The sequence below is a fragment of the Lacerta agilis genome, chromosome 6 (genome assembly GCF_009819535.1).
Source record: "Lacerta agilis isolate rLacAgi1 chromosome 6, rLacAgi1.pri, whole genome shotgun sequence".
NCBI classification, from domain to species: Eukaryota; Metazoa; Chordata; class Lepidosauria; order Squamata; family Lacertidae; genus Lacerta; species Lacerta agilis.
The window spans coordinates 65791893-65816359 of record NC_046317.1 but is presented as its reverse complement, the minus strand read 5'-3'; the positions used below and the strand labels follow the sequence as shown (position 1 = coordinate 65816359).

Here is a 24467-nt window from a genome sequence, read left to right as displayed (position 1 = left end):
TATAGCCAGGCTCATCAAACTATAAGCAGACATGTTACCTGAGGAACTAACAAATCAACTGCAGAGTATGAATGACATGCTTTTCATAGTTGGCTTGCAGTATGTAGGCATCGGTAGCAGCACTACAGAGAAAGCAATGTAAGCTCTGGAAGTTACAAAGAGTGCTTCTGTCCAAAGGCATATCTCATGGCCTCTTTAAGAAACGAAAATAAAATGAAATAGTAAGATAACAGAAGACAGTATTTTCCCACTACAGCCTACAATAGAAGATTGTAGGCTACTTTCACCTCTGCTGCTGTACCAGCAACAAAAACAATCCCAAACCAAATTTCACTTCATCCTGCAGAAAGTTAGCCATCCTACCTGCAGCTAAGAGTACAGCCCTTTAAAGTTATGCTCATGATTCAAATCAAAACACTATCCAAGCATCAGATAAAAAGATGACACCTCTTCACTCTCAACTAGGAAGTGAAAAATACCTGGTTTTACTATATGAATGACTAAAAGTAAGCATTGTCCAACTTATGTCACATTAAAATAATGTGTAGAAGGTAATAATGTTCTTTCAACAAATAAAAACCAAGCTATTTCTCCAAGTGAACTTCAAACCAAGAGAATAATCACACTACGGAACAACTGACTAGTTATTACATCTCTAACATGTGGTGGCTGCAATCTGAAAACTTTGGTCCTTCTCATAGTAGGAACTGGCTCCTAATTTCAGAATAAAACTTAAAAAGCAAATAGCTGCACTTATAAGCTGTAAACAAAGGATCTAACTCTAAAGTTCCACTTTTAAAAGGAAGTACCATAAAACTACTTCTATGTTTTGACTAGTCCACCATCCATGTAACATAAGCAAAAATTAAAAGTTGAAAGAAGACAGTGTTTTGAGCTACATGAGACAGATCTTAACAAGCTTTGGCCCACATAGTATTCTTGCAGACCTAATGATTTGCTCTTTCACTGACAACATCCTGAAGCCGTTTAAGTAAAACATCATCGTTCTCCTGGCACAGTCTCTTTGCTGGTGATTCTGTATCACTGTCAATTGAGATTGCTCTCTTCTTAGGCCTCTGTCCTCCTTGTTTTATCATATTGTTGATTTCCTTCAAACTCTGAAAATTAAAGAATTACAATCAAAGTTGGTAATTAAAAATAAAAGCAAAAAAGCTTAATATGTGTCTTTATTAGAGTATATTAGGGGAAAATCCAACCTTGCACAAACATCCCCTTCCTCTAATCTGCACTGCAGAATCTCAAGTCAGTTCTGCACCAACTCAACTAGATATTACCCTTAGCTTTCAAAAATGTTCAGAAGTGCTGTATAATATTAAATCTTTGGTTAAATTATTACAATCACATATAGTATTAGGGCACTTCAAAAAGGTACGGAGAAGGTTTTAAACACTTAAAATAGCATTAATCTTACCTTAGAAGGGCTCCCATTAAATTTATATAAAAGGGTAGTTTTAGGTGTCAAGCAAGCACCATTCTTATGTGGTGAAACATAAACAGAATGTTGCTGGGATATCCGCCGAGGAGATACAGGTTGATGTTTAATGCTTGGAAATGGGGAAAGGGAAGGTGCTTCGACCTTGGAAAGAAAAATTGCAGAGTTAAATACAGACAGGCCATTCTCTAATTTTGCAAATGTAAGATTTAACTGAAGAACACAAGCTCAAAAATGAAAACTGTGACAAAGTTTATTTGAAAATCTATACAATTTTCTACAGCAGGTATGTTACACTATTAATTTTGAAGGATCTTTTTCAGCCACCGAAGAGATTCCTGAGGCAGGTTCCATAACTTATTAACCAAAAATACCAATTCAGCATCAAATAGCTACCATTACAGTGGTACCTCGCTAGACGAAAGGCATTCGCTAACGAAAGGGTGACTCACAAGACGAATTTCCCTATGGGCGCGACTCGCAAGACGAAAAATTTTCGCATTTTTTTTTTGTCAAACCGCGCTTCCCCCATTCGTGCTTCGCAAGACGAAATTTTCGTCTTGCGAGGCACCAGTGTAATTTGATCTTAGGCTACCTAAGACTTACAGGAACCTGTTGTATAGCAGTTAAGAGGGGAACAATATAACATGCACCTCTCTGAATCTCTCTTTAGAATACACCACATCTAATAACAATTTTATTTAATATACCACATTTGTTATGTATGCATTACTTAAAACTTAGGTTATTTATCATCGCAGTATTACTGAAATTTAGGGCTGTTAGGTGATTTACGTACAGTGGAACCACGAGTTGTGGATGTAATCCATCCTGGGGGCACATCAAAGCGTTCGTGTAGTGAAGTTGGAAATTCTGTGTGTCTGGCAAACTTTGGTTCATGCTGGAGTGTAGCCTTGTGGGAGAAACGGAGCTGTGGTATTCTGGGACATGGGTGTCTGCCCCCCTTAAGATGAACTCCTCTGTCTCTGAGAGTGTGAGCTAAATTGCATCCTGCCCAGGAAGAGATGTTATCTGTTTGCAATGCAGATTTACAATGCAAAAGTGAGAACCTGACACAGCTGGGGGGGGGGGCTTGAGTGTTGATTGGGTTGTAAAGGCTATCAGGACTTCACAAACTTAGGAGCCTGGTACATGTCTCGAGAGAAGTGGGAATTTAGGGAGTGCCCTTTGCTCTCAAGGTCTCTGAAGACTAAACAAGGTTCAGCTGTGTGATTTCCTGACACTCAGGAAATATAGTTCCATTATGCAGCCATTGGTAAATTCGTAATTAATCTGAAGAATGGATTGGTCCCTAACCTGTGTCTCAGGTGGGATTGTGGGGATAAAGGGTTTGGGGAATTCAGATGCAGATTGCAGAACACCTTGCCCTGGTGCCAGTGAATGGACTCTTGACCACAGGCTGTGCTACATGAGACTTGGTTATTTTGTGAGTATGTTTTAGTTAGTCATATTTTACAATGTTTTTATTTTTCTTGTTTGTAACCTTCCAAGAAATGTGCAAACCTTTTGAGTTGTCTTTTCAATAAATTTGGAAAAGGACTTTTGCCTTTCTGTTTTCTTTGCCTTTGCCCGGGAAGCTAAACTGGTGCCTGACCACGCGACACCTACCTGTTGAATTTCTAGTAAAACTCTGAAAGTCTGTGTCACAGTACAGTGACTCAGGACTGAGCAAGACGGTAATAGAGGGGGGGGGTTCTCCTCCTTGTTTCCCCACTCGAAGGGTGCTCAGAGAAAGGAGATGGTGGCAGTTCTACCGTTTGGTTTATGTTTTGCAACGAAGGACGGCACTCTCCCCCACCTTGTCCAGTTCCTGCCAGTGCCTAGGATGAATGGGCAGGGGGGGTGGATAGTAACCGACCACTACAGTTCACATCCAGAAGCACCACGTCTGCGCACACGATTTAGCACTTCTGAGCATGCGGCAAACCCGGAAGTAATCCATTCCGGTACTTCCAGGTTGCCGCGGGACGCAACTTGAAAAGACGTAACCTGAAGCAGACGCAACATGAAGTATGACTGTATTGAAGGATCTTTCAGAGAACCTAACAATTTCTCAGGACATTTTGAATGCAAATTTGCAACCATTCAAATTATGCTTATGTAGAAAGCTAATGATCCAAAGTACACCATGGTACTACTTCTTATTGGTTACACACAGTAAGTTTCATAATTGATTAATACAAACAGATTTAATAGGAGTCCACATAGTTTTTTCCAAATACCCTTATCTATTACCTCTGGGTGATGTTTATCTGATGTAGGTTCTAATTTCAGTGCAAAGACTTGCACTCTTCCTAAATAGATGGTGTCATAAAACGTTGGAAGATCCCCTCTCTCCTCCTTTTCCAAGTCCTTGGGAATTTCTGGTTTTGTTCTCATAGGTGAACAGCTCATCTTCCTGGGTAAGTCTACTGAAATGAAGGTGTAAGAAAAATAACATAGGCTATTATTATTATTATTATTATTATTATTATTTATTTATTTATTTATTTATTTATTAATTAAAATGATGGGGAAAGATTTGAAATGGTAGATAAGGCAGATAGATAACATCTCTCTTCACCCACCCACCCAATCTACTATAAGCAGTCCAACAGCACAAGCCTTTGCTTGTTTACTTGGAAGTAAGTAACTTAGGTACAGCATCTCCAGTCTTAAGTGGTTGTAGTGTGGATTGAGCCAATGTATATAATGTCAAACCAGTAATAAAATCAGTTCACCATGTAATGAATTCTGGCCAAATTACCCAACACAGATGCTCATCTTGCTTTCTTTCATCTTGTAACTGGAGACCGAGGAGCTTCTGTGACAAGGAGTGACTTTCATCAGTTTAGGGTGGTATGCCAGCTATGGCATCCTGGACAGAAATAGCCCAACCCATGCTTTAGTAGCATCTAGGATTGACTACTGTAATGCATTTTATATGATGCTTCTGAAGGCTATTTGCTGACTGGGACAAGTTAATGGGAACATATTTCAACAGCACTGAAAGAAACTTATTGCTTTCTAGAACACTTCCAAACACAATTCAAAGTGTTGGTACACCTGCTCTCATGAAGGCCTGTCTATGCACTGGGGTCATCCACATTCATGACATTTAGGAATCTTGTAAAAACACATCTCTGCTCCCAGGCAGTATAGTATAATTTTAACTCTTCCCAACTTCTTTCGTATCATTTTCTTCCTATATTTTCCTGTATTCTAAGATTATTGTATACCCCCTCGGATGTTGGTAGTAGTACAGAAGTTTTAATCAAACTGCAATTTTTTTGGGGGGAAACAAATATCCAGGGATTGCATGAATGGATACACCTGCATGTGCCTAAAGAGATCCTTAAATTCCAACCTTACAGGACCATCCTATGGATGTTTACTTATGTGTGTTATGCTGGTTATTCCTACTCTCTCCTTGGTCACATTAATAATAAATAAATAAATAAATAATTTTTTATTTATACCGTGCACATCTGGCTGGGTATCCCAAGCCACTCTGGGCGGCTTCCCCCAGCCACACACAGTTGTCATTTTTCTATCTTATGATAGGGGTAGTTTGGTCTGAAGTATCTCTATCATGAAAGGACTTGGAACGTGGGCATCAGGGTGGTATTCAACTCAGTTTTAGTCAACTGAATACCCAAACGCCATTAATTTCAATAGATCTACTCTGAGTAAAACTTAAATGAATACTCCCTGCCCCGCCCCCAGGTTTTGAATGTATGTATTCAGGAATTTCATTTCCCCTTAAACAATTCAATTGAAGTATAAAAATAGTAGATCTATTTACTTACCTTCTTCTGACATCTCTTCTGACATCTCTTCAACTTTTATATCTGATGCTGCCTCTGTGGATGCATTTTTCAGTAAAACACTTCTGTAGACCTATAGCACATGGGAAAATGCAGGTTTTGGAATTGCTGGTAAATTGAAAGAAAAGGTTTACAATTTCTCAAAAGTGCAGGTAATATCTAAGTAACAAATGTAATATCTTTACTAAATGCCTTAACAAAATGTTTGTATTTTGAGAACATACTTACATGGCTATTTGCTTGTGGCTGGTTTCTATAGCATTTCATTATGTCCTGAAATGTTCTTTCATCTTTGGATACCTGAACAAAACATTGTCAAACTCATTACACAATAAAAACATTCCTGTAGACATGCATGGATTTGAAGGACTGGGAGAGCGCTTCTACATGCACAAGTGAGCTTCCAATGACTTCTCCTGCAGCTCTTTGTGTTGCTTGACAACTCAATAAATCTTTAGGAGGAAATTCCCAACAGAGCATAAGGAACTGGGCCTTTGAGATGAAATGAGCCAGTGCTAGTGCATATGAATACATGATGACTGCATATAGCCTAAATGAGGTGTCCGCCAGCAACAATCTTTATGGAGAAACACAAAGCTGGTGGGATGCTGTGCATTTGAGGTTTCTCTTAGTTGCATGCCATACGGCTAAGTCTGTGGCTGACAGTAGGAACCAAAATGTTCATAAATGCTTATGTTGTGAGCTGACCTGAGATCTATGGAGGAGGGCAGTATAAATTTAATAAATAATGATAAATAAATTACACGGTGGGAAGTAATTCTACGGAATCTCAAAGGAAATAACAGGAGTCATTTTTTTAATTATCATTGTAAAATGGCACATGGTTTGAATTAATGTCTTTTGTTGCTTACTCCCACTCGCATCATTTATAAAGATTGTGACAGCAAATATTGTTGGAGCTCACACCTAACTGAGCACTAGTATTTAAATAAATTCCTTGCTCTTACCTTTGCTCAGCAACTGCTTTGGAAAGGGGATGCCCAGCAAATACTTCCCACTCACCAGCTCCATAACTACGATTATGGGTAAATGGAGAAAAGGCCGTTTCCTACAGCTACTTAGTACATTTCTGTTTGTAACTCACAAGCTAAAGGTAAAGGTAAAGGTAAAGGCACCCCTGACCGTTAGCTCCAGTCACGGACGACTCTGGGATTGCAGCGCTCATCTTGCTCTATAGGCCGAGGGAGCCAGCGTTCGTCCACAGACAGCTTCCGGGTCATGTTGCCAGCATGACTAAGCTGCTTCTGGTGAACCAGAGCAGCGCACGGAAACACTGTTTACCTTCCCGCAAGAGCGGTACCTGTTTCTCTACTTGCAATCTGATGTGCTTTCGAACTGCTACAGGAGCTGGGACTAAGCAACAGGAGCTCACCCCGTGTGGGGATTCGAGCCGCCGACCTTCTGATCAGCAAACCCTAGGCTCTGTGGTTTAGACCACAGGGCCACCCGCAGTCAAGGTACAATTGGCTAAATTCCTACCTTCCTTATTCACTTGACAGTTTGAAGAGCTCAAATAAGATAAACATGAAACAACTATGTGTTGTTTTACACATTGAGAAATACTTAAATATTAGTTGGCATTTGCTTCAAGAGACTCTATAGAGGACTTGTGGTACAGGAAAGATTCTGAAAAGCGACCAGCTACATATAGCACCTCTGAGGAACGTAAGGACATCTTATCAAACTGCTACATAAAAGTTTTGAAGGCTCAGTATCAAAGCATCCAGGTTTTGCATGCAACAACTAATCCATGCTGTGATAGAGAGCAGGCCGCAATTTGTTCTTTATATTTGAACAACTTATACATCACTAAACAGGCAGCTGGAATGGTGATATGAAATTCATGCCAGAATATAACATAAAAACAGTACTGTATTCTGAACAGAATGCCTTACCTTTGCCATGATGAACAAAGCACAAATTAGGAGTTGATCCAAGTGCCTATCTTTCATTAGATCTGTACAATGAACCAATGTGAATTCGAAACATGTCCATATCTTCCTGCGCAAATCATTGGAAACATCCAGTTTTATGCACAGATCACGCAACCGCACACTTGCCAGATGATACACCTAAGATGAATTACCATGTAACACTAAGTGAATTTAACAGACTTTTTTTGGAATGTTAGGAATTTGAGGGACAAACAAGGAATAGGAATATGAGGAAATTGAAGTGTACACTATTTTCATTTGAGGCAATTTTGTTCTTTAACACAGACTGTTTTAGGAGATGTTTGAAACAGTGGTATGCACATGTCTCCTGCCTCCTTCAAAATGCTGTGGCCCACCATAAATGCTCTCCTTTAAAGCCACTCCCCATCTTGGCCCAAAGGCTTCTAACGCTAGCTTATAAATACAAGGTGTCTCTTTCCCAATGTGTTTGGCATATACATTTTCCCTTACACCCATTTTAATTGATGTTCATGCTCTACTGTAGGCTCATTGCTTAGTTATATCCCATCTTCATTTGGATCATTAAAAACATTTCAACCTTATCCCCTAGGGGCGATTTATTCCAAAACAGATGCTCTCCAGCTTCTGTTGGTCGTCGTCCCCGCCGCCACCACCCAGGGGTCAGTGCTTCCATTCACACAAGTGGAACTTTAGATCCAAGCCAGCATGTTGTGACTTGGAGTAAATCTATTTTGTACAATGTTGCACAGTAAATCCTGCTGGCTTTAATGTAGAATATTTTGTTAGGGCTATTACTACAAAGCATTATTTTGTGGCAGGGGGAGGGGGGCGTTAGAAACTTTAGCAAGAAATAACTTCTAGAAACACTTTCTACCTTTCTGAAAAATAGTGCAAGAGATCCAGTTTTCTTTGGCCTGCTTCCAGCTGCCTGATATGCCTCTTGTGCTTGAGTCATATGAGGATGACTTGGAGACACACTGATTAAAGCTTGAGCAGTGAGTGGGGCTTGTCCAAGGCTGTCCACTTTAGATTCTTCAGACAGGTTGACTGCAATTGGTATCAAAGTGATCCCTCCAGTATTATTTGCAATACCTAGGGTATGTCCACAAGTTACAATTTATGTATTCACAACATGCAAAGGTTAATTGCAAACAGAAAAATTATTTTAAAAACTTGTTATATAAGTGTATTGATGTGCATGTTATTTACTCATCAATATAGCTATACCATATAGTGCCTTTATAAATAAACACACCAAAGTGAATTTTCCACAATAGTTAAAAGGCATTCAGTGAACCAAAAGTGTTTATAGCCAAAAGTTTCACATTTATTACTCTTCTCCAAGATTACCAGCATTATAAGCTAAACTATAAATTGCAATATATATTCAACTTACCATGCAATGTAATTTTTTGTCCTGTTACTGTAGCTGTTGTCATTGCAAGAACCGTCTGCTCAGTTGAAACAGGCACATTTTCATCAACCAAGCTTGAAACCGGGGCAATTTTCAACCTAGTCCCTTCAGTCAGATTTTTTTCTGCAGGTTTTTCTTTTGGGCTTTCATCTCCAAAAAGTCTCCTCTTAGCACTTCCTGCCACAGGAGAACTATAGCGATCATGAACAGAAATGGGAGACAATGGTTGCATATCTAAAATGAAAGAGGGGACAATGTGTCACTACAAAATGCAACTGATCACAGAGGTTAACTTTATCATTTCAGTAATTAAATTTTGAGACGCAGAATAGTAATGCACCAATACCACATTTTCATAATTTCTAAATAATCTCTATCAATTTAAGTTCCTATTTGCACAAAAAAATCTTTCCCAGAGTCTAAATAACACTTTCTTATCTAGGCCAGTGTTTGTAAGCCTATAGTCTGTAAGCTTGGTTAGGTCTGCTTAACTGCTTAAAATGACCCATCAGCCTTGAGCAATCCCTCTTCTCCCACCTGCATGTTACTACTGCAAGCAAGCTGGAGTTCCTTCCAGTTTCTGGAGCATTCTGACCTGCTAGCAATCATGGTGCACAAAAAGCAGGAGAGGCACCTTAGCAAAAAACAGAGAGTTGGGTCCATCTTCCTCCCCATTTGCAGCACTGCGGAGGAAATCCCACTTATCCCTCTGCTGATTGGTGCAGATTAGTTGGGTGGGGGTGCCTGCCTGCCTCTCTATGTGCCTGGTCACTTTGGTGCAGCCTACCATTGGCATGTGCCTTTCAGGGGTTTACCAACAATGAATGCAACCTTTAGAGGCTTTTGACTGACAGTACTACCCAGATATATGTCTAGTGGCAGTTAAATAACTTTCAAAATTTTGAAGGAAGGAAAGGTTTTCAGAAAGAAAAACATTGAAATATTTTTCTTCTAGCTTTTAACTAAAACCCAGATGACCAATTCTAATTGACTACCTGGACAATGAGATGCTTTTAAATACAAGTTATTTCACACACAGAAAACAGTAATAAGATATTGAGGAAAGGGGAGAGAGATGATGAGCTTACCCCGTCTAAGACTTTCCCCAATATTTGTCCGAACCTCTTTTACTCGAGGATGCACTATAGGAGATACTGGCATCATGGGAAGATGTCCTAGTCCTCTTCCTCCATTCCCTGTTTCAAAATTACATGGAAATATTACCTGAGAAAGAAAATGTGACAATTTTGAAGAGGTAGGAATAATACTGTTTTACTGTCTATTATACAAATATTTCTTTAATGGGGAACTGATTAGTTCATCAGAAATTTCCCTCCTTGATTTAAAGGGTGAGGTATATGACAAATTACTCCCATGTGTTCGATTTGAAGTATTTGCCTGTCAACATACTTCTTCACAGGTAGGGACCTTGTTTTCTGATGCTTGGAGGGCATCCCACAGAGCAGAATCTTTTGTCCAGGCTAGGCTTTCAAGAATCTGTTCCTCAATGCTGTTGAGATGTTTTACCATATCTCTAGAGAGTCCTTCTTCTGATCGAATCAATATTTCAATCACCTGGAATGAAAAGAGTATTTTGATCACAAATCCACTTCACTAACCATTTTCACTGCCTCACATTAAGAATTGCATATACAAAGCATTTCCCCTACAGCTCATTTCATCTGGCATTTTGGGGGCTCTCCTGTGTTCTTTCAGCATTTTTCTCCAACCTCATCTCCAAAGTCTTCAAATTTCTCCGAGCCACATAAAAAATTTCCATAAAAACTGAATTGCTTTCAGACTATTTCCTTTAGTCCAGCAGTTTTTAATTTTAGAATTTCATATAAACTGCCCCGAGATCTATGGGTATAGGGTGGTATACAAATTTAATAAAGAATAATAATATAACCCCAAACATTTTGGATATGATAATCATCATCATCATTATTATTAACAGTGACACCTCAGACATTAAAAACTTCCTGATACAAGGATGCCTTCAGATGTCTTTGGACAGTCATGAAATTGTTTATTTCTTTGACATCTGACGAGAGGGCATTCTACAGGGCGGGAGTCACTACCGAGAAGGCCCTCTGCCTGGTTCCCTGTACCTTCACTTCTCTACAGTGAAGGATACACCAGAAGGCCCTCAGAACTGGACCTCAGTGTCTTGTCTGAACGATGAGGGTAGAGATGTTCCTTCAGGTATACAAGGACGAGGCTATTTAGGGCTTTAAAGGTCAGAACCACTTTGAATTGTTCTCGCAAACATGCTGGGAGCCAATGTAGATCTTTTTGGAGCAGTGTTATATGGTCTCAACAGCCGCTCCCAGTCACCGGTCTAGCAGTCCCATTCTGGATTAGTTGTAGTTTCTGAGTCACCTTCAAAGGTAGCCCCACACAGTACATTACATAGTAGCCAAGAAAATTACTTTACATAGAACACAAACACTCATCAGCATACAAAATTTTTACCTATCAAAAGATAGTAACTGATTGGCATTACTATCTAGCTGTCATCTCTGTAAGAAGTCAGAAGGAAAGATTTGCCAAATTGCAAACCAACTTTAATTCAGTTATGCCTTCTTTTACTAATCTTCCTAACTCCTTCCTTCAACCCTTTGTTGCATGGCATCTCCACCTTACGAAGTAGTATGGAAGCTAAACAATTTAATCACTAACATAAAAGTTCTATATTTGTTTCATAAGACTTTGTCCAATACTAAATGCCTGGGCCACCAACACATTAAATTTTATGTGTGCATCAAGAGGCTTCAAGTGTGCATCCAAATCTGTTAAGTATGCATGCAACAATCTTGCACTGCCAAGGCACTGTGACTGACTACTACTGTTCCTATCAAGCATGCAATTGATGGCAACACTGGCCTTGCCATTGCATAGTCTGTGAAACAGCTTAATATACAATACATGAAGTCAGTGCTTTGCTTGTGCTTTACCTTATAAAAATAGAATGGCCTGAGGTTAAGAATCTCAATGATCCAGGGGAAAGTTCGTGGTGAACTATATGCAAACAGCACTATCTCCAAACAACATGCCAGCAAGGAACGGTGGAAAATATCTTGATCTAAAAGGGCCTAGAAGGAAAAAGCAGAATGTTTAACCTCTCGGTTATGTAACAAATTTTGATTCAGCATGCTTTTTAAACCCTGCCAATCAAATTTGAGAGACTAAGGCTGTTTTGTCAGGAGGACTTGAGACTTAAGTTATATGCAAGGTGCTCCAACACTAGAGAGTTAACAGCGGACATTAGCACAGCTCTATGCCTAATAGTCCTGTTCTGCTTTCTCTCATTTTAGAAGTTCTGTCCATTATTCTACTTCAAAAAAGATGTTTCATATAGTAAGAACCTAGGTGAAATATAACAGGCAAGCATTATTTTCAAGTTTTCTGGTGGTAACAACACATTTCTTCAGAATCACCACTGGTTGTATTTTTAATAGCAGATTCTGTAGGTGATAGGGACAAAGGTTTCTGAAGTTCCAAACACAGCACCGAAATTTTCAATCTTATTATTACTGCTGCAGTAATAATAAACTAATACTTATATAAAATACTTCTATAAAATGAAGCTTCTAATAAATAGAATAACTGAGTATCTCCACCCTAAAAAGCTAACATAGGTGAGACCAGCTTTGTCTCTGGGGAAGGACCGAGGAGGAGAGATGGCTGCCTCTGTCTGGAAGGTATTATCATCTGAACAGCACATAAGTGAACTAATTAGAAGGGAAGTAGTAAAAGGGAAGGCTGAGCACATTCAAATTACCTTATACAGAACCAGTTCATTAAGGACATAAGAGCTCTGCTGGATCAGGTAAAAAGCCCATCTAGTCCAATACCCTTGCTCTTGCATTGGTCCAGCTAGCTTATTATTGCCCACTCTAACTAGAGAGCTCTCCAAAGTCCCAAGCAGAGTTCTGTCCTAGCAACGTTTACCTGGAAATTCTGGGAACTGTACCTAGGAACTTCTGAATGCAAACAATCACTGAACTCCTCATGCAATAAAATTTTATCTTCAGAATAAGAAAAAATTCTGAAAATTCCAATCCTTGGATTTTGTTCACCAAAATAGGCTTTCCATATTGCAACCCGCCCTGGTCAGTTGGTTTACTTACAGACATGTCTTTGCCATGTAGCCTCCGCATTTCTTGTACCATTATGGTTTCCAAGATTTTATAATAAAGGATTTCTGCCAATTTTAATCGGTTAACAGCAAAATCTGCAATTTAAACAGAAAGTGTTTCGATTTTTTTACAGTTTAATTACATTATACTTCTGTGGTAAGACCCAAAAGTTTGTGACTTCATATTGATGAAGAAAACATCAAATGGCTCAGGCTGCAATCCTGTGAGTAAGAGTAATGCAGTAGGGGGGCTTACTTTATAGTGAGCATGCATGGGATAGCACGGTAAATGCAACAGACCAGGCTTCCTCAAACTCGGCCCGCCAGATGTTTTTGGCCTACAACTCCCATGATCCCTAGCTAGCAGGACCAGTGGTCAGGGATGATGGGAATTCTAGTCTCAAAACATCTGGAGGGCCAAGTTTGAGGAAGCCTGCAACAGACAATTCATTCTAGCTACAAGTAGGACCTGGGAAAAAATGTTGCCGTGTGGAGTGCTCCCTGCTCAGAATCGCAGCCACTCTATTTTATTCCCTGTCCTCCTAGTTTTCCATTCCCTCGCCTAACTGACAGCCAGGCAACCAGCCAACATTCCTTGGTCATTTCAGGCATCTCTGGAATGTGGGGAGAGGGGGCATTTGAAGAGTTTTCTGTATTTCTGCAAACCTTTGGGTTCCCATAAGACTGCTGATAACTGTTTTGTATGGGTAGTCTTTATAGCTACCTAAGGAACAGCACTCTTCCCCTAAAGATGGAAATTAGTACAATATATTGAAACAGCTACATGAAGTATTCCCAACATGCCATTTACACAAAGAACTGAAAGTTGTGTTTTTGTTACCTTTGGCTTTGAAATATATGAAATTTTATATGTAATTGTTACTTCCATTCCTACCTATGTGAGATCCTGGCTGATCATCAGTTGACCGTGTATAGTTCTGACAGAAGACTTCCCCTAACTCTTTCACTCGGCTCATGATCGTTTCCACAGGATTTTGTATACAAGACCTATAGTATAAAACCAATAAATTAACATAATATATGAAATGTTATGTAATTATCCTTTGATAGAAAGGCTTCCACTTGCCACATTCTTTTGTAATTAATGCCTTCACTTTACTGCATTTTAAACTAGAATACATTGGCTGCATTTGCACATGTTACATTTTAGCAATGGTTTACTCAACAAAGCAAGAGTTGTCTAACATGCAAAAAAGTCACGACTTGTTTCTTCAAAGATTGGTTTGTTACCCAGATTAGTTTTCCAGCTGCCCTTGTAACCTGATGAATGTCAGGGGTGGGATGCCCAAATAAACCATGGTTAAACAAAGCTATTTCCAAAAAATAGCAAGGAGAGACAAGAAGGCCTTCTTAAACGAGCAATGCAAAGAAATAGAGGAAAACAACAGAATGGGGGAAACCAGAGATCTGTTCAAGAAAATTGGAGATATGAAAGGAACATTTTGTACAAAGATTACCATAATAAAGCACAAAAGTGGAAAGGACCTAACAGAAGCAGAAGACATCCAGAAAAAGTGGCAAGAATACACAGAGGAATTATACCAGAAAGGTATGGAGGTCTCGTACACCCCAGGTAGTGTGGTTGCTGACCTGGAGAGTGAAGTCAAATGGACCTTAGAAAGCACTGCTAATAACAAGGCCAGTGGAAGTGATGATATTCCAGAGACCAAATTGCAAACATGCGCTAGATTATGGAAAAAGCTAGAGAGTTCCAGAAAAACATCTACTTCTGCTTCATTGACTACGCAAAAGCATTTGACTGTGTTGACCATGGCAAACTATGGCAAGTTCTTAAAGAAATGGGAGTGCCTGATCACCTAATCTGTCTCCTGAGAAATCTCTATGTGGGACAAGAAGCTACAGTCAGAACTGGATATGAAATAACTGATTGGTTCAAAATTGGGAAAGGAGTACGACAAGGCTGTATATTGCCTCCCAGCTTATTTAACTTATATGCAGAATTCATCATGCGAAAGGCTGGACTGGATGAATCCCAAACCGGAATTAAGATTGCCGAAAGAAATATCCACAACCTTAGATATGCTGATGACACAACCTTGATGGCAGAAAGTGAAGAGGAATTAAAGAACCTTTTAATGAGGGTGAAAGAGGAGAGCGCAAAATATGGTCTGAAGCTCAACATCAAAAAAACTAAGATCATGGCCACTGGTCCCATCACCTCCTGGCAAATAGAAGGGGAAGAAATGGATGCAGTGAGAGATTTTACTTTCTTGGGTTCCATGATCACTGCAGATGGTGACAGCAGTCACGAAATTAAAAGACGCCTGCTTCTTGGAAGAAAAGCAATGACAAACCTAGACAGCATCTTAAAAAGCAGAGACACCACCTTGCCGACAAAGGTCCGTACAGTGGTGCCCCGCTAGACGAATGCCTTGCTAGACGAAAAACTCGCTAGACGAAGGCATTTGTCTAGCGGAAGGCTGCCCCGCTAGACGAAAAAGTCTATGGGGCTGCCTCGCAAGACGAAAAATTTTCGTCTTTTTTTTTTCCGTTTTGCGGAGCGCGGCTGTCATTGCCGCTCCACAAGACGAAAAACCCGCTAGACGAAAATTTTCGCAGAACGAATTATTTTTGTCTAGCGGGGCACCACTGTATAGATAAAGCCATGGTTTTCCCAGTAGTGTTGTATGGAAGTGAGAGCTGGACCATAAAGAAGGCTGACTGCCGAAGAATTGATGCTTTTGAATTATGGTGCTGGAGGAGACTCTCAAGAGTCCCCTGGACTGCAAGAAGATTAAACCTATCCATTCTGAAGGAAATCAGCCCTGAGCGCTCAATGGAAGGACTGATCCTGAAGCTGAGGCTCCAATACTTTGGCCACCTCATGAGAAGACAAGACTCCCTGGAAAAGACCCTGATGCAGGGAAAGATTGAGGGCACAAGGAGAAGGGAACAACAGAAGACGAGATGGTTGGACGGTGTTCTCGAGGCTACCAACATGAGCCTGACCAAACTGCGGGAGGCAGGGAAAGACAGGCGTACCTGGTGTGCTCTGGTCCATGGGGTCACGAAGAGTCAGACACGATTGAACAACAACAAATAAAGCTATTGGGTTCACACATAACATCAAACCATACTTAAAACAAGCAATGGCTTGTAAGCCAACTATAAGCTATGACTTTTCACTGTGGTTTGCTGTCAGAAAACAAACTACAGGTGAAACTTGAAAAATCAGAATATTGTGGAAAAGTTCATTTATGTAAGCAATTGTTTTCATTAGCTACTGGAGTTTAATATATGAGATAGACTCATGACATGCAAAGCGAGATATGTTGAAGCTTTTATTTGTTATAATTGTGATGATTATGGCACACAGCAGATGAAAACCCCAAAGTTGAGATTGTGAATTTGGGGTTCTCATCAGCTGTACGCCATAATCATCACAATTATAAGAAATAAAGGCTTCACATATCTTGCTTTGCATGTCATGAGTCTATCTCATATATTAGTTTCACCTTTTAAGTTGAATTACTGAAAGAAAGGAACCTTTCCACAATATTCTAATTTTTCAAGTTTCACCTGTATGGTTAATCTCCTGGGCTCATGTGTTCAAACAGATCACATCTTAGCATTATGTGTGAACCAAACTGTTATGAAAGGAAATAAAAAATAAAAAAAATCCTTCCAGTAGCACCTTAGAGACCAACTAAGTTTGTTCTTGGTATGAGCTTTCGTGTGCATGCACACTTATTCATACCAAGAACAAACTTAGTTGGTCTCTAAGGTGCTACTGGAAGGATTTTTTTTTATTTTTTATTTTGTTTTGACTATGGTAGACCAACATAACTACCTACCTGTAACTGTTATGAAAGGCTTAGTCTACAGAAAGTGAAGGATTAGACGTATATATTTGATGTTTATTTATTTATTTAGCTTAAAATTATTTATTCCATTCCCCATTTGGATGTGCAACATTGCCTTACTTCAGCCATTCCCAACAACTTAACAATTGTCTATTCTAAACAAGGAGTGACTGAACATTTTGAAGTATAATTAACTTCCCAAATTATCATTGTCTTATAATAATCTTAGCACAAAATAAGTGGAAAAAGAATGCCCTAAATGTAGTAAACCACTTCTCAAAACAGAGGTGCTCTGTAGTTCTAGAATTCCATTTCCATCTAACTTTTTCTTGCTGTAAGAGAACTGAGCCTAACTAACCCCCACCCGAATACCCAAGGCTGGGAAGCCATAAAGTTCAGTTCCTATAGAACGAACACCTACTGCTGCCATGACTAGGTGTAAGATTGTTGGATAAGGCAAGAGTATGATCAGTTTTAATTTTTAACTGCATTACTTATACACTTACTGTATTTCAAATCAGTTTACACAACTTCAAGGAACCAAACAGAAAGAAGCAACTTAATGAATTACTAACTTCAAGTGATAATGTTTACCAGTCATGATCCAAAGAGCACCTTTGGTTTGATTCCCCACCCCCTTTTCTTAAAAAGCAATCCCCATGCCATATTGCAAGCAGTTTTTTGACAGTTCCTTAAATTTTGCCATGTAATATTGGAGTTGTAATCCAGGAAAGACAGTATGTTTCTTTGGATCCAGTCCCCAGATTATGATTAAATCATTTGATAAAAACCAGAATGGGAGAAGACCTACAGATCTGAGAGAAAGAAAAGGAATATCCACTTACTCAAAAATAGCTATAAGCTGTTCACTAGGTGCATTTTTTAGCCCTGATACAATGCTTTGTAACCGGCTTACACTCTGTGTTGCGGAAGCAACAGGAGTAATTACTTGTTCCTTCTCTCTAAGGTATCTCCTGCCAGTCAATGGAGTTGAGGGTGTGAAGGATCTTTTCTACCAAGTCAAAGAGAAACATCTTTCAATTGTTTTGGCCCATGGTTAACTTCACAAATACTATCAAACTTTAGGTCACAGCTGCAGAACATGACACAACAAAAACATACCCAAAATAACAATCCCAGAAACTACTGACCATTCAGAATTGAACTGTATGTTACACTTCTTCTTTTTTTAGACTATGGGTTGGATCCACTGACAGGTGGGCTGGCCCCACTCTCCTATGAAATAGCTTGCTTAGAGTGGTGGAACAGAGGATCAGGTCCACTGGTCAGATTCAGTTCCCCACCAGTGGTACGCTCTTGTTTGGCTTACTGTACTGTATGAACAAGGCCACTGCATTGGTGTTCTCCCCCAATCTGTCAAAAAGTTATTTAGATCTTGCATTAATCACATCTTAATTAAAAAATTTTTTGTAAAGATGAAACCATTTATCTCTATTTTGTAGCACCTGTTTACTTTCTGCAAGAAGTAGTCAGGAAAACCAATTAATTCCCCTGTCCTTCTGAAAAGTGTTGGTATTTATTTCTCAATAGATATGTGGACAAATCACCTTTTAAAATGTGTTTTAAATGTTCTTTCATACATATGAGCCTGCCTAAGCATTAAGATAAGTTACAGAGGCCCTGCTTTTTGGCCTGTAGATGAGAGCTGTTAGGCACATGGATACTAAGAAAAGCACTCTCTCAGTGGTGGCACCACGTTTGGAACTCTCTCTTTAGGGACATATGAATGTCCTCATCACTGCTCATTAAAGAACAAGCAACAACTATGAATATATTTTTATTCCAGTTTGCTTTTGATTGAGTTGTGCTAGGGAGTTATTTTTTTCAGGTGGTTCCCATTTTTGTAATCTATGATTAAAATTTTGAAATTGTAATTATTTTATGTGTTTTATTACAATCTTGTAAAATGTGTTGAGGGCAGTGTCCCCTGAAAAGGCATTAGAAATGTATGTAAATAACGTACTATTGCTTTCTATGTACAGAGTTCATACCTCATCTACTTTTCTTGCTGGAAACTACAAAAGCAAGCCCACTTCTGTAAGCCAACTAACATTACCTTCTCAAAATGCTGTTGAAGGTAACACTCTACATGAGCTCTTGTCATCACCTTGCCAGATGGCATTTCAGTAGAAAACTTCCGAGGAGTTCCAATTTCTTCTTCTGCATCTTCTCCCAAGAAAACTCTCTCATCAAAGTCTCCTTCTGTCAGAACATATTCTTCATATTCTTTATTCAATGCTTTGCTGAAAGACAATATACACTATTATGAATTAATGTTAAAAGAAACCAAACTGGTAAGATTTTATATTTTACCCATTGCTATACACACATGCTCTCAGTGCTCCCCTACTCTACTACCTATGGCAGGCTGCCTCAAACTAAGGCCCGCGGGCCAGATGCGGCCTGAGGGACTCAGTTATCCGGCCCGCGGCGACCCCCGCTGCCTGCTCTTACCGGCACGGCTGCCCACTTTCGGGTCGGCGGAGCACCAGAAATAGCTTGTGCGCATGCGTCATTTCCAACACACTTCCGGGTCTGCAGAGGCCCGTGCGCACGCGCACAAGCTATTTCTAGTGCTCCGCCGACCCAGAAGTGTGCCAGAAATAGCATGTGGGCACGCGCTCCCCCGCCCTCCACGTAATCAGCGCTGGAGGAACCGCCCCAAGGCCAGGTTAGTCTGGCAACCCCATACCTATCGTTTTCTAGTTTCTACTAGTACAAGTTGAATTTTTTTTTGAAGCCCACTGTTGGGATAGAATGGAAAAAGGAAGGACTAGCAATTAGGGGGTCTGAAAAGGCCTTTTAAAATGTTTTTACATTGTTATTTATTTTCATAAAATTTATGTACCACTTGATTTTTTTTTTTAAAAAACCAAAACTCAAAGCGATTTACCAAAAGTAAAACAGTAAAATCAATTAAAAAACCAGCAGTACTTTAAAGCATACAAAAATTAAAGTACTAAACTTTCTAAGCATCTGGGTAGTTTTCTCTAAACAATAATGTTTTTAGCAGGTGCTGAAAAGAGTACAGTCGTACCCCGGAAGTCGAACAGAATCCGTTCTGGAAGTCTGTTCGATTTCCGAAACATTTGAAAACGAAAGTGTGGCTTCTGATTGGATGCAGGAAGCTCTTACAGCCAATTGGAAGCTATGGAAGCTCCATCGGATGTTCGGCTTCCAAAAGAACGTTCGAAAAATGGAACACTCACTTCCAGTTTTCAATCATTTGGGAGCTGGAACGTTAGACTCCCAAGGCGTTTGGGAGCCGAGGTACGACTATATAGTGAAGGTGCCTGTTTAGGCACTGCCACACTATACGATCAAGTTCTTTCTACTTGATTCAAATCTGGTAACACTAACAGGACCCAAACAAATGTACTTGGACATTGCAAATTGTTCACCACTTCCCTATATAATTTTAAATAGCAGAGCCTATAAAACAAGTTTTTGCTTTGAACAGGAAATCCACTAATGAAGTTCAACTCCTGACTCAATGGTCAAGGGAAGGGCCATAACTCATTGATCTCGCATCTGCTCTGCAGGCAGAAGGTCCTAAGTTTAATCCCAGGCATCTCCAGGTAGGGGCTGGAACAGATTCCTATCTGAAACCCTAGAGAGTCGCTGCTAGTCAGTGTAGACAACACTAAGCTGAAAATACCAATGGCAGCTTCTTATGCTTGCATGTCATAGTAAGCAACAAACCGTGGATTACCATGACTCTAGTAAATTAGCTCTATTCTGGGGCAAAACCTTGGTTTACTGTTAACAAGCATATGCATATAACTCAGTTTCTCCCACTTTGCTCCAGCCTGCCTGAAGCAAGGAGAAACAAACCACATTTGACTTAGTGTTTGTTCTTGGCTTCCACTAATGGTTTGTTTGGAGAGAAACATACCACAAATGCTGGTTCTCATGTAACACTAGTCCAAGTCTCATTATTTGTTTCTCCGAGCTGCAAGTAGGCAAAGTGAAGGAGGAGGGACTGAGCTGTGTGCATTAGTGTTCTGCTTGTTCAAAGTAAACCAAAGGTTTGCCCCAAAACCAAGTTAATTTACTAGAGCTGGAGATTGCAACATGAAGCAGCTTCCTAAATCCACATGCCTGGATTGTGCATGAAAACAAGATAACGTCCTTCAGGAATGCACAGTATTTTAAAATCCAGTGTGCATTTATTGCCATAGCTTGCAATTCATCATTAGTAAAGCCATTTCCAAAATGTTCTATCACCAGATTCACACACTGAAATAAAAGCATTTGGGTAATTTTTGAATGCGGAACTTACTTGTTGTCTGCAAAGTTACTACAATCCAAAAGACAGTCTCCTTTTAAAATCTAAATGAAAAAACAAAAAACCAGAAAAGCAGTTCAAATAATAAATAAAACAAGAACAAGCAAGCCAGCCTCTGACAGAACAGCTGTGTAGCATCAGCTCAAGTGGCTGACACTTAAGCATTATTTAGTCAGAACCAAAGACCATCCAGAAATGTTCTCCCCTATTTATATCAGACAAAGATAAATATGTGTTTAAAGCAGGCTTGAAGTTTTGATTAAAAATAAACAAAAAATTACCAAAAGCACACTTCTGCCAATCATCAGTCCTTTATAACCTACTCAATAATTAACAATGACTTTTGAGCATATACCTCTCTATCACAGAGCTTCGAGATATATGGTTTAAAGTAGTGTTCCTTTATGGTCTTGGCTTCTACCAAAAGACCATCATGTAATTCACACAGTGTGGCAATAATGCACGGAGGCCCTTCAGAAGTCCTGACATCAGCTGTATGGAAGTCTTCTGGCAAACCTTAACCAAAATGGGAAAAGCAAGTGTCTGTGATGAATTAGAAACTAATTTCAAGACATGTTCAAAAAAAATGCATTGGGGGAAATCATCATACCTTTAAAAGATGAATTCAATAGATCTCTCTTATGTGGACACAGAAAGGCATTTGCAAAAACCAGATCCAAACAGCACAGAAGCAAATGGTATGAGTTCACTAAATCACCTCCAATCATATTGAAATTCCCTTTGGAACAAACAACATAAACACAATTAAGACCATATAACCCTTCAAATGAATATAGGGAATCAAGTTAAATCATGACTTACCTTTTGTGTAAACAAATAATGTCCAACAAAAGTTGAATAGGTCTTTAACATTGCAGGGCACCCGCCTACAGAAATAAAAGTCAAGGTTAAGTTCTAGAAAACTGTTCTTCTGAAAATTGTTCTTTGAAGATATGCAGCTAGAGCATTAACTTGAATCTAATTAGCAACTACCATAAACTGCAGTAGCAATTTTAAACTTGAGTAGGACAATGGATTCCTCCATTAGCAATACTTCCATTTGTCATGTTCAAGAACCCTTCCACCACTATCACCATCCCACTGACTACCTAGTTCTTTTGTAGTCTAAACTACACTTTTTTGCAGAATGCTTCTTGTGCCTATCTCAAGTTGGGCACCACAGGAATTGTGTAAGATTACATCAGCCTTCACCAACCTGGTACTGGCTGCAGATGATGGAAGTTATAGTCCAAAACATCTAGGGGGTACCAAACTGGCAACGGCTGGATTACAATTAGCTTCATTATTATATATTTTTTGTATTATTTTACACAATATATAATCCAAAATACCCCAGCATTTCAGCAGTACCGGTGTTTCCTGCTTCTTTGTAGCTTTGGTTGTTCTTCATCAGGATTTTTAAATATGACCAGGAATATTGGCTTAAACTTCTTGAAAATCACTGCCGACACTTCAAAGTTTCTCTCCAGTCTCTCCACTCGCTCCCGAAACTCCTGAGGCATATTTGACATGTCCATCCATTTTTTCATTTTACTAAAAAACTGAATTAAACTTAAAAAAGAATGACATTGGATTGTAGTCTTTACTATAGTTTGTAACAGTATACAAGGTATGTACAGTTCTTGTATTGTTGAAGAAGACCCATTTACACATGCAAGAAAATCACTTGATTACAAAATGTTTACATGGCTCACAGTTGAATGTATGAGCTGACTTAACTGCAAAGTCCACGTCTGAGATGTCATTAGCACTGCAATCATCAAGTACACATACAGTATATGTTTGAACTAGTGTTAGAATTATGCTTTGACATATGCTTTGCTATTTGGTTTCCAATGCTAAAAGAGTTAGCCTAACTACATTCAATCTGCAAGAATCTTCTGAAACCTCAAAGTAGGCAACTGTGCAATTTGAAAATAAATTTCCAGTTTAAGTATTTCATGTCTAAGGTTACCTCTATATGCACAGACCCATTTTTAATAACAGTAAATTATGAACTTATGAAGCATAAAATCATAAGCACACCAAATTATTTAATGTCTTCAGACTGAAAAAAGCTAAAAGTGGTATGGGCACTCACCCATTTATTTTCAAAAAAGTAATACCTTAGTTTTGCTGAGCGTAGTATCCTGGTGAGTGAGACACAGTTTCCTTCCCTCAGGCCACTTCCTACAGTGGGGATAATACTCTTACGGCAAGCAACATAGAGAGCACAAGCCAACCAATGTACTGTTTCCCCCTGCAAAGATAAACAATGGCCTTTAAGAGAACAATCCTCAGCTTATACTCAGAAATAAAGAATACAAAAAGATGCAGCTTTAGAAACTATTATTTTCTTGACTATTCAGGGGAGGTAACAAAAATGTTTTTGATTCTTTTAAACTAAACTACTAAATTTCTCTTAAAGAGTAACTTGGTACCAACTCTGCTTGATGTACTTATTAGAAGATAAAATAGAATAAATAACATCAAATTCTAATCAAAACAAGCACTATGAGTTGGATAGCTATTCTGAATTTGTACGAACTCTTAAGCAAGCTCTGACAAGCCCTTATTCAATCATTTTCAAACTGATTTGAAACTGGGGCCCAGCCGCTTCGTCCCTTGAGGCGAATTAAAAGCCCTCACGCAGCCCGTCGCTCCCTGCCCACCCGGCTGCCTGCCACGCTGAGGCCACTGGAGGGCAGGTCGTGGGGAGGCGTCTGCTTGCAACCCATTCACCTATCGACGGACCGACCCACCCACCCTCCCTCCGCAGGAGAGGCTGGTTCCCACCTCCAGGCTGTAGGTGCCTCGCAGGGCCGTGAAATCCCGAAGGGCCTCGGCGGCGCTGCTGGCATCCAAGTTGAGCTCCTGGCAGAGGTGGCCTATGGCGGCCCGGATAGGGCACTGGGTGTCGGCGGGGTCGTCGTCTTCCCCCGGCATGATGCTTCCCCCTGTCCCGCGAGACCCCCGCGTAAAAACAGGCTTCCGGACCTCCCACAATCCTGTGCGCCGAGCGCGCCAAAACGGCCTCAGCCACTCAGCGAGCGACGCTCAACTCTCGGGCTCCTCCCCCCGCCCGTGAAGCTTCTTTTAAATATCTAGCGGCGTTTTCGCAATCGGTAGATTCGCAAACCTTTTCGATGGTCGTGTGCGCGGGGGAGGGGTGGATAAAATGCACTCAAGATGTCCCATACCCTACTGATAATTGGTTCCTCCCCCCGAATTTAAAAAATGGACATTCCACACGTAAACGAACAAACGCGCACCAGACAGCCTTTGCATAGGAGTCAAGAGGAGGGAAAGGGCAGGGTCAAGCGAGGGTGATCTGCACGTTTTGCTAGCCTTCCTATCGGTTCTCCAGGCTATCTGTCCAAAGGACAGCAGAGTAAACAAACACTTTCTCAGTAGTAGTAGTCACTTTTCCAGCTGATGATCTAAATAGATAGAGATAGATAGATAGATAGATAGATAGATAGATAGATAGATACCGGTGTTATTTCCTCATAGCAACGGGAAATTCTTATATATCTGGAAT

At 39.9% G+C, this 24467-nt stretch overlaps 1 protein-coding gene across 4 annotated transcripts; it reads right to left on the bottom strand.

Annotated features, from left to right (window-relative positions):
* Positions 1-650: 650 nt before the first annotated feature.
* On the bottom strand, positions 651-23913 carry RBL1 (RB transcriptional corepressor like 1). 4 transcript variants are annotated; one of them, XM_033153235.1, is made up of 22 exons: positions 23723-23913; positions 23053-23186; positions 22298-22498; positions 21749-21813; positions 21537-21665; positions 21282-21442; positions 20921-20970; positions 18695-18881; positions 17463-17629; positions 13668-13780; positions 12765-12868; positions 11589-11726; positions 10042-10206; positions 9720-9855; positions 8614-8865; positions 8092-8309; positions 7197-7373; positions 5509-5580; positions 5263-5353; positions 3710-3882; positions 1433-1597; positions 651-1118 (listed from the first exon to the last, which is right to left on the bottom strand). In XM_033153235.1, exons 1-22 carry the CDS (start codon positions 23870-23872, stop codon positions 948-950), a joined length of 3219 nt encoding a protein of 1072 aa, XP_033009126.1. In that variant the 5' UTR covers positions 23873-23913; the 3' UTR covers positions 651-947. The 4 variants fall into 4 exon arrangements, with proteins under 4 accessions (XP_033009126.1, XP_033009127.1, XP_033009129.1 ...); XM_033153236.1 differs by having other exon boundaries at positions 3710-3887; positions 5277-5353; XM_033153238.1 differs by having other exon boundaries at positions 3710-3884; positions 5277-5353.
* Between the last annotated feature and the right edge of the window lie 554 nt (positions 23914-24467).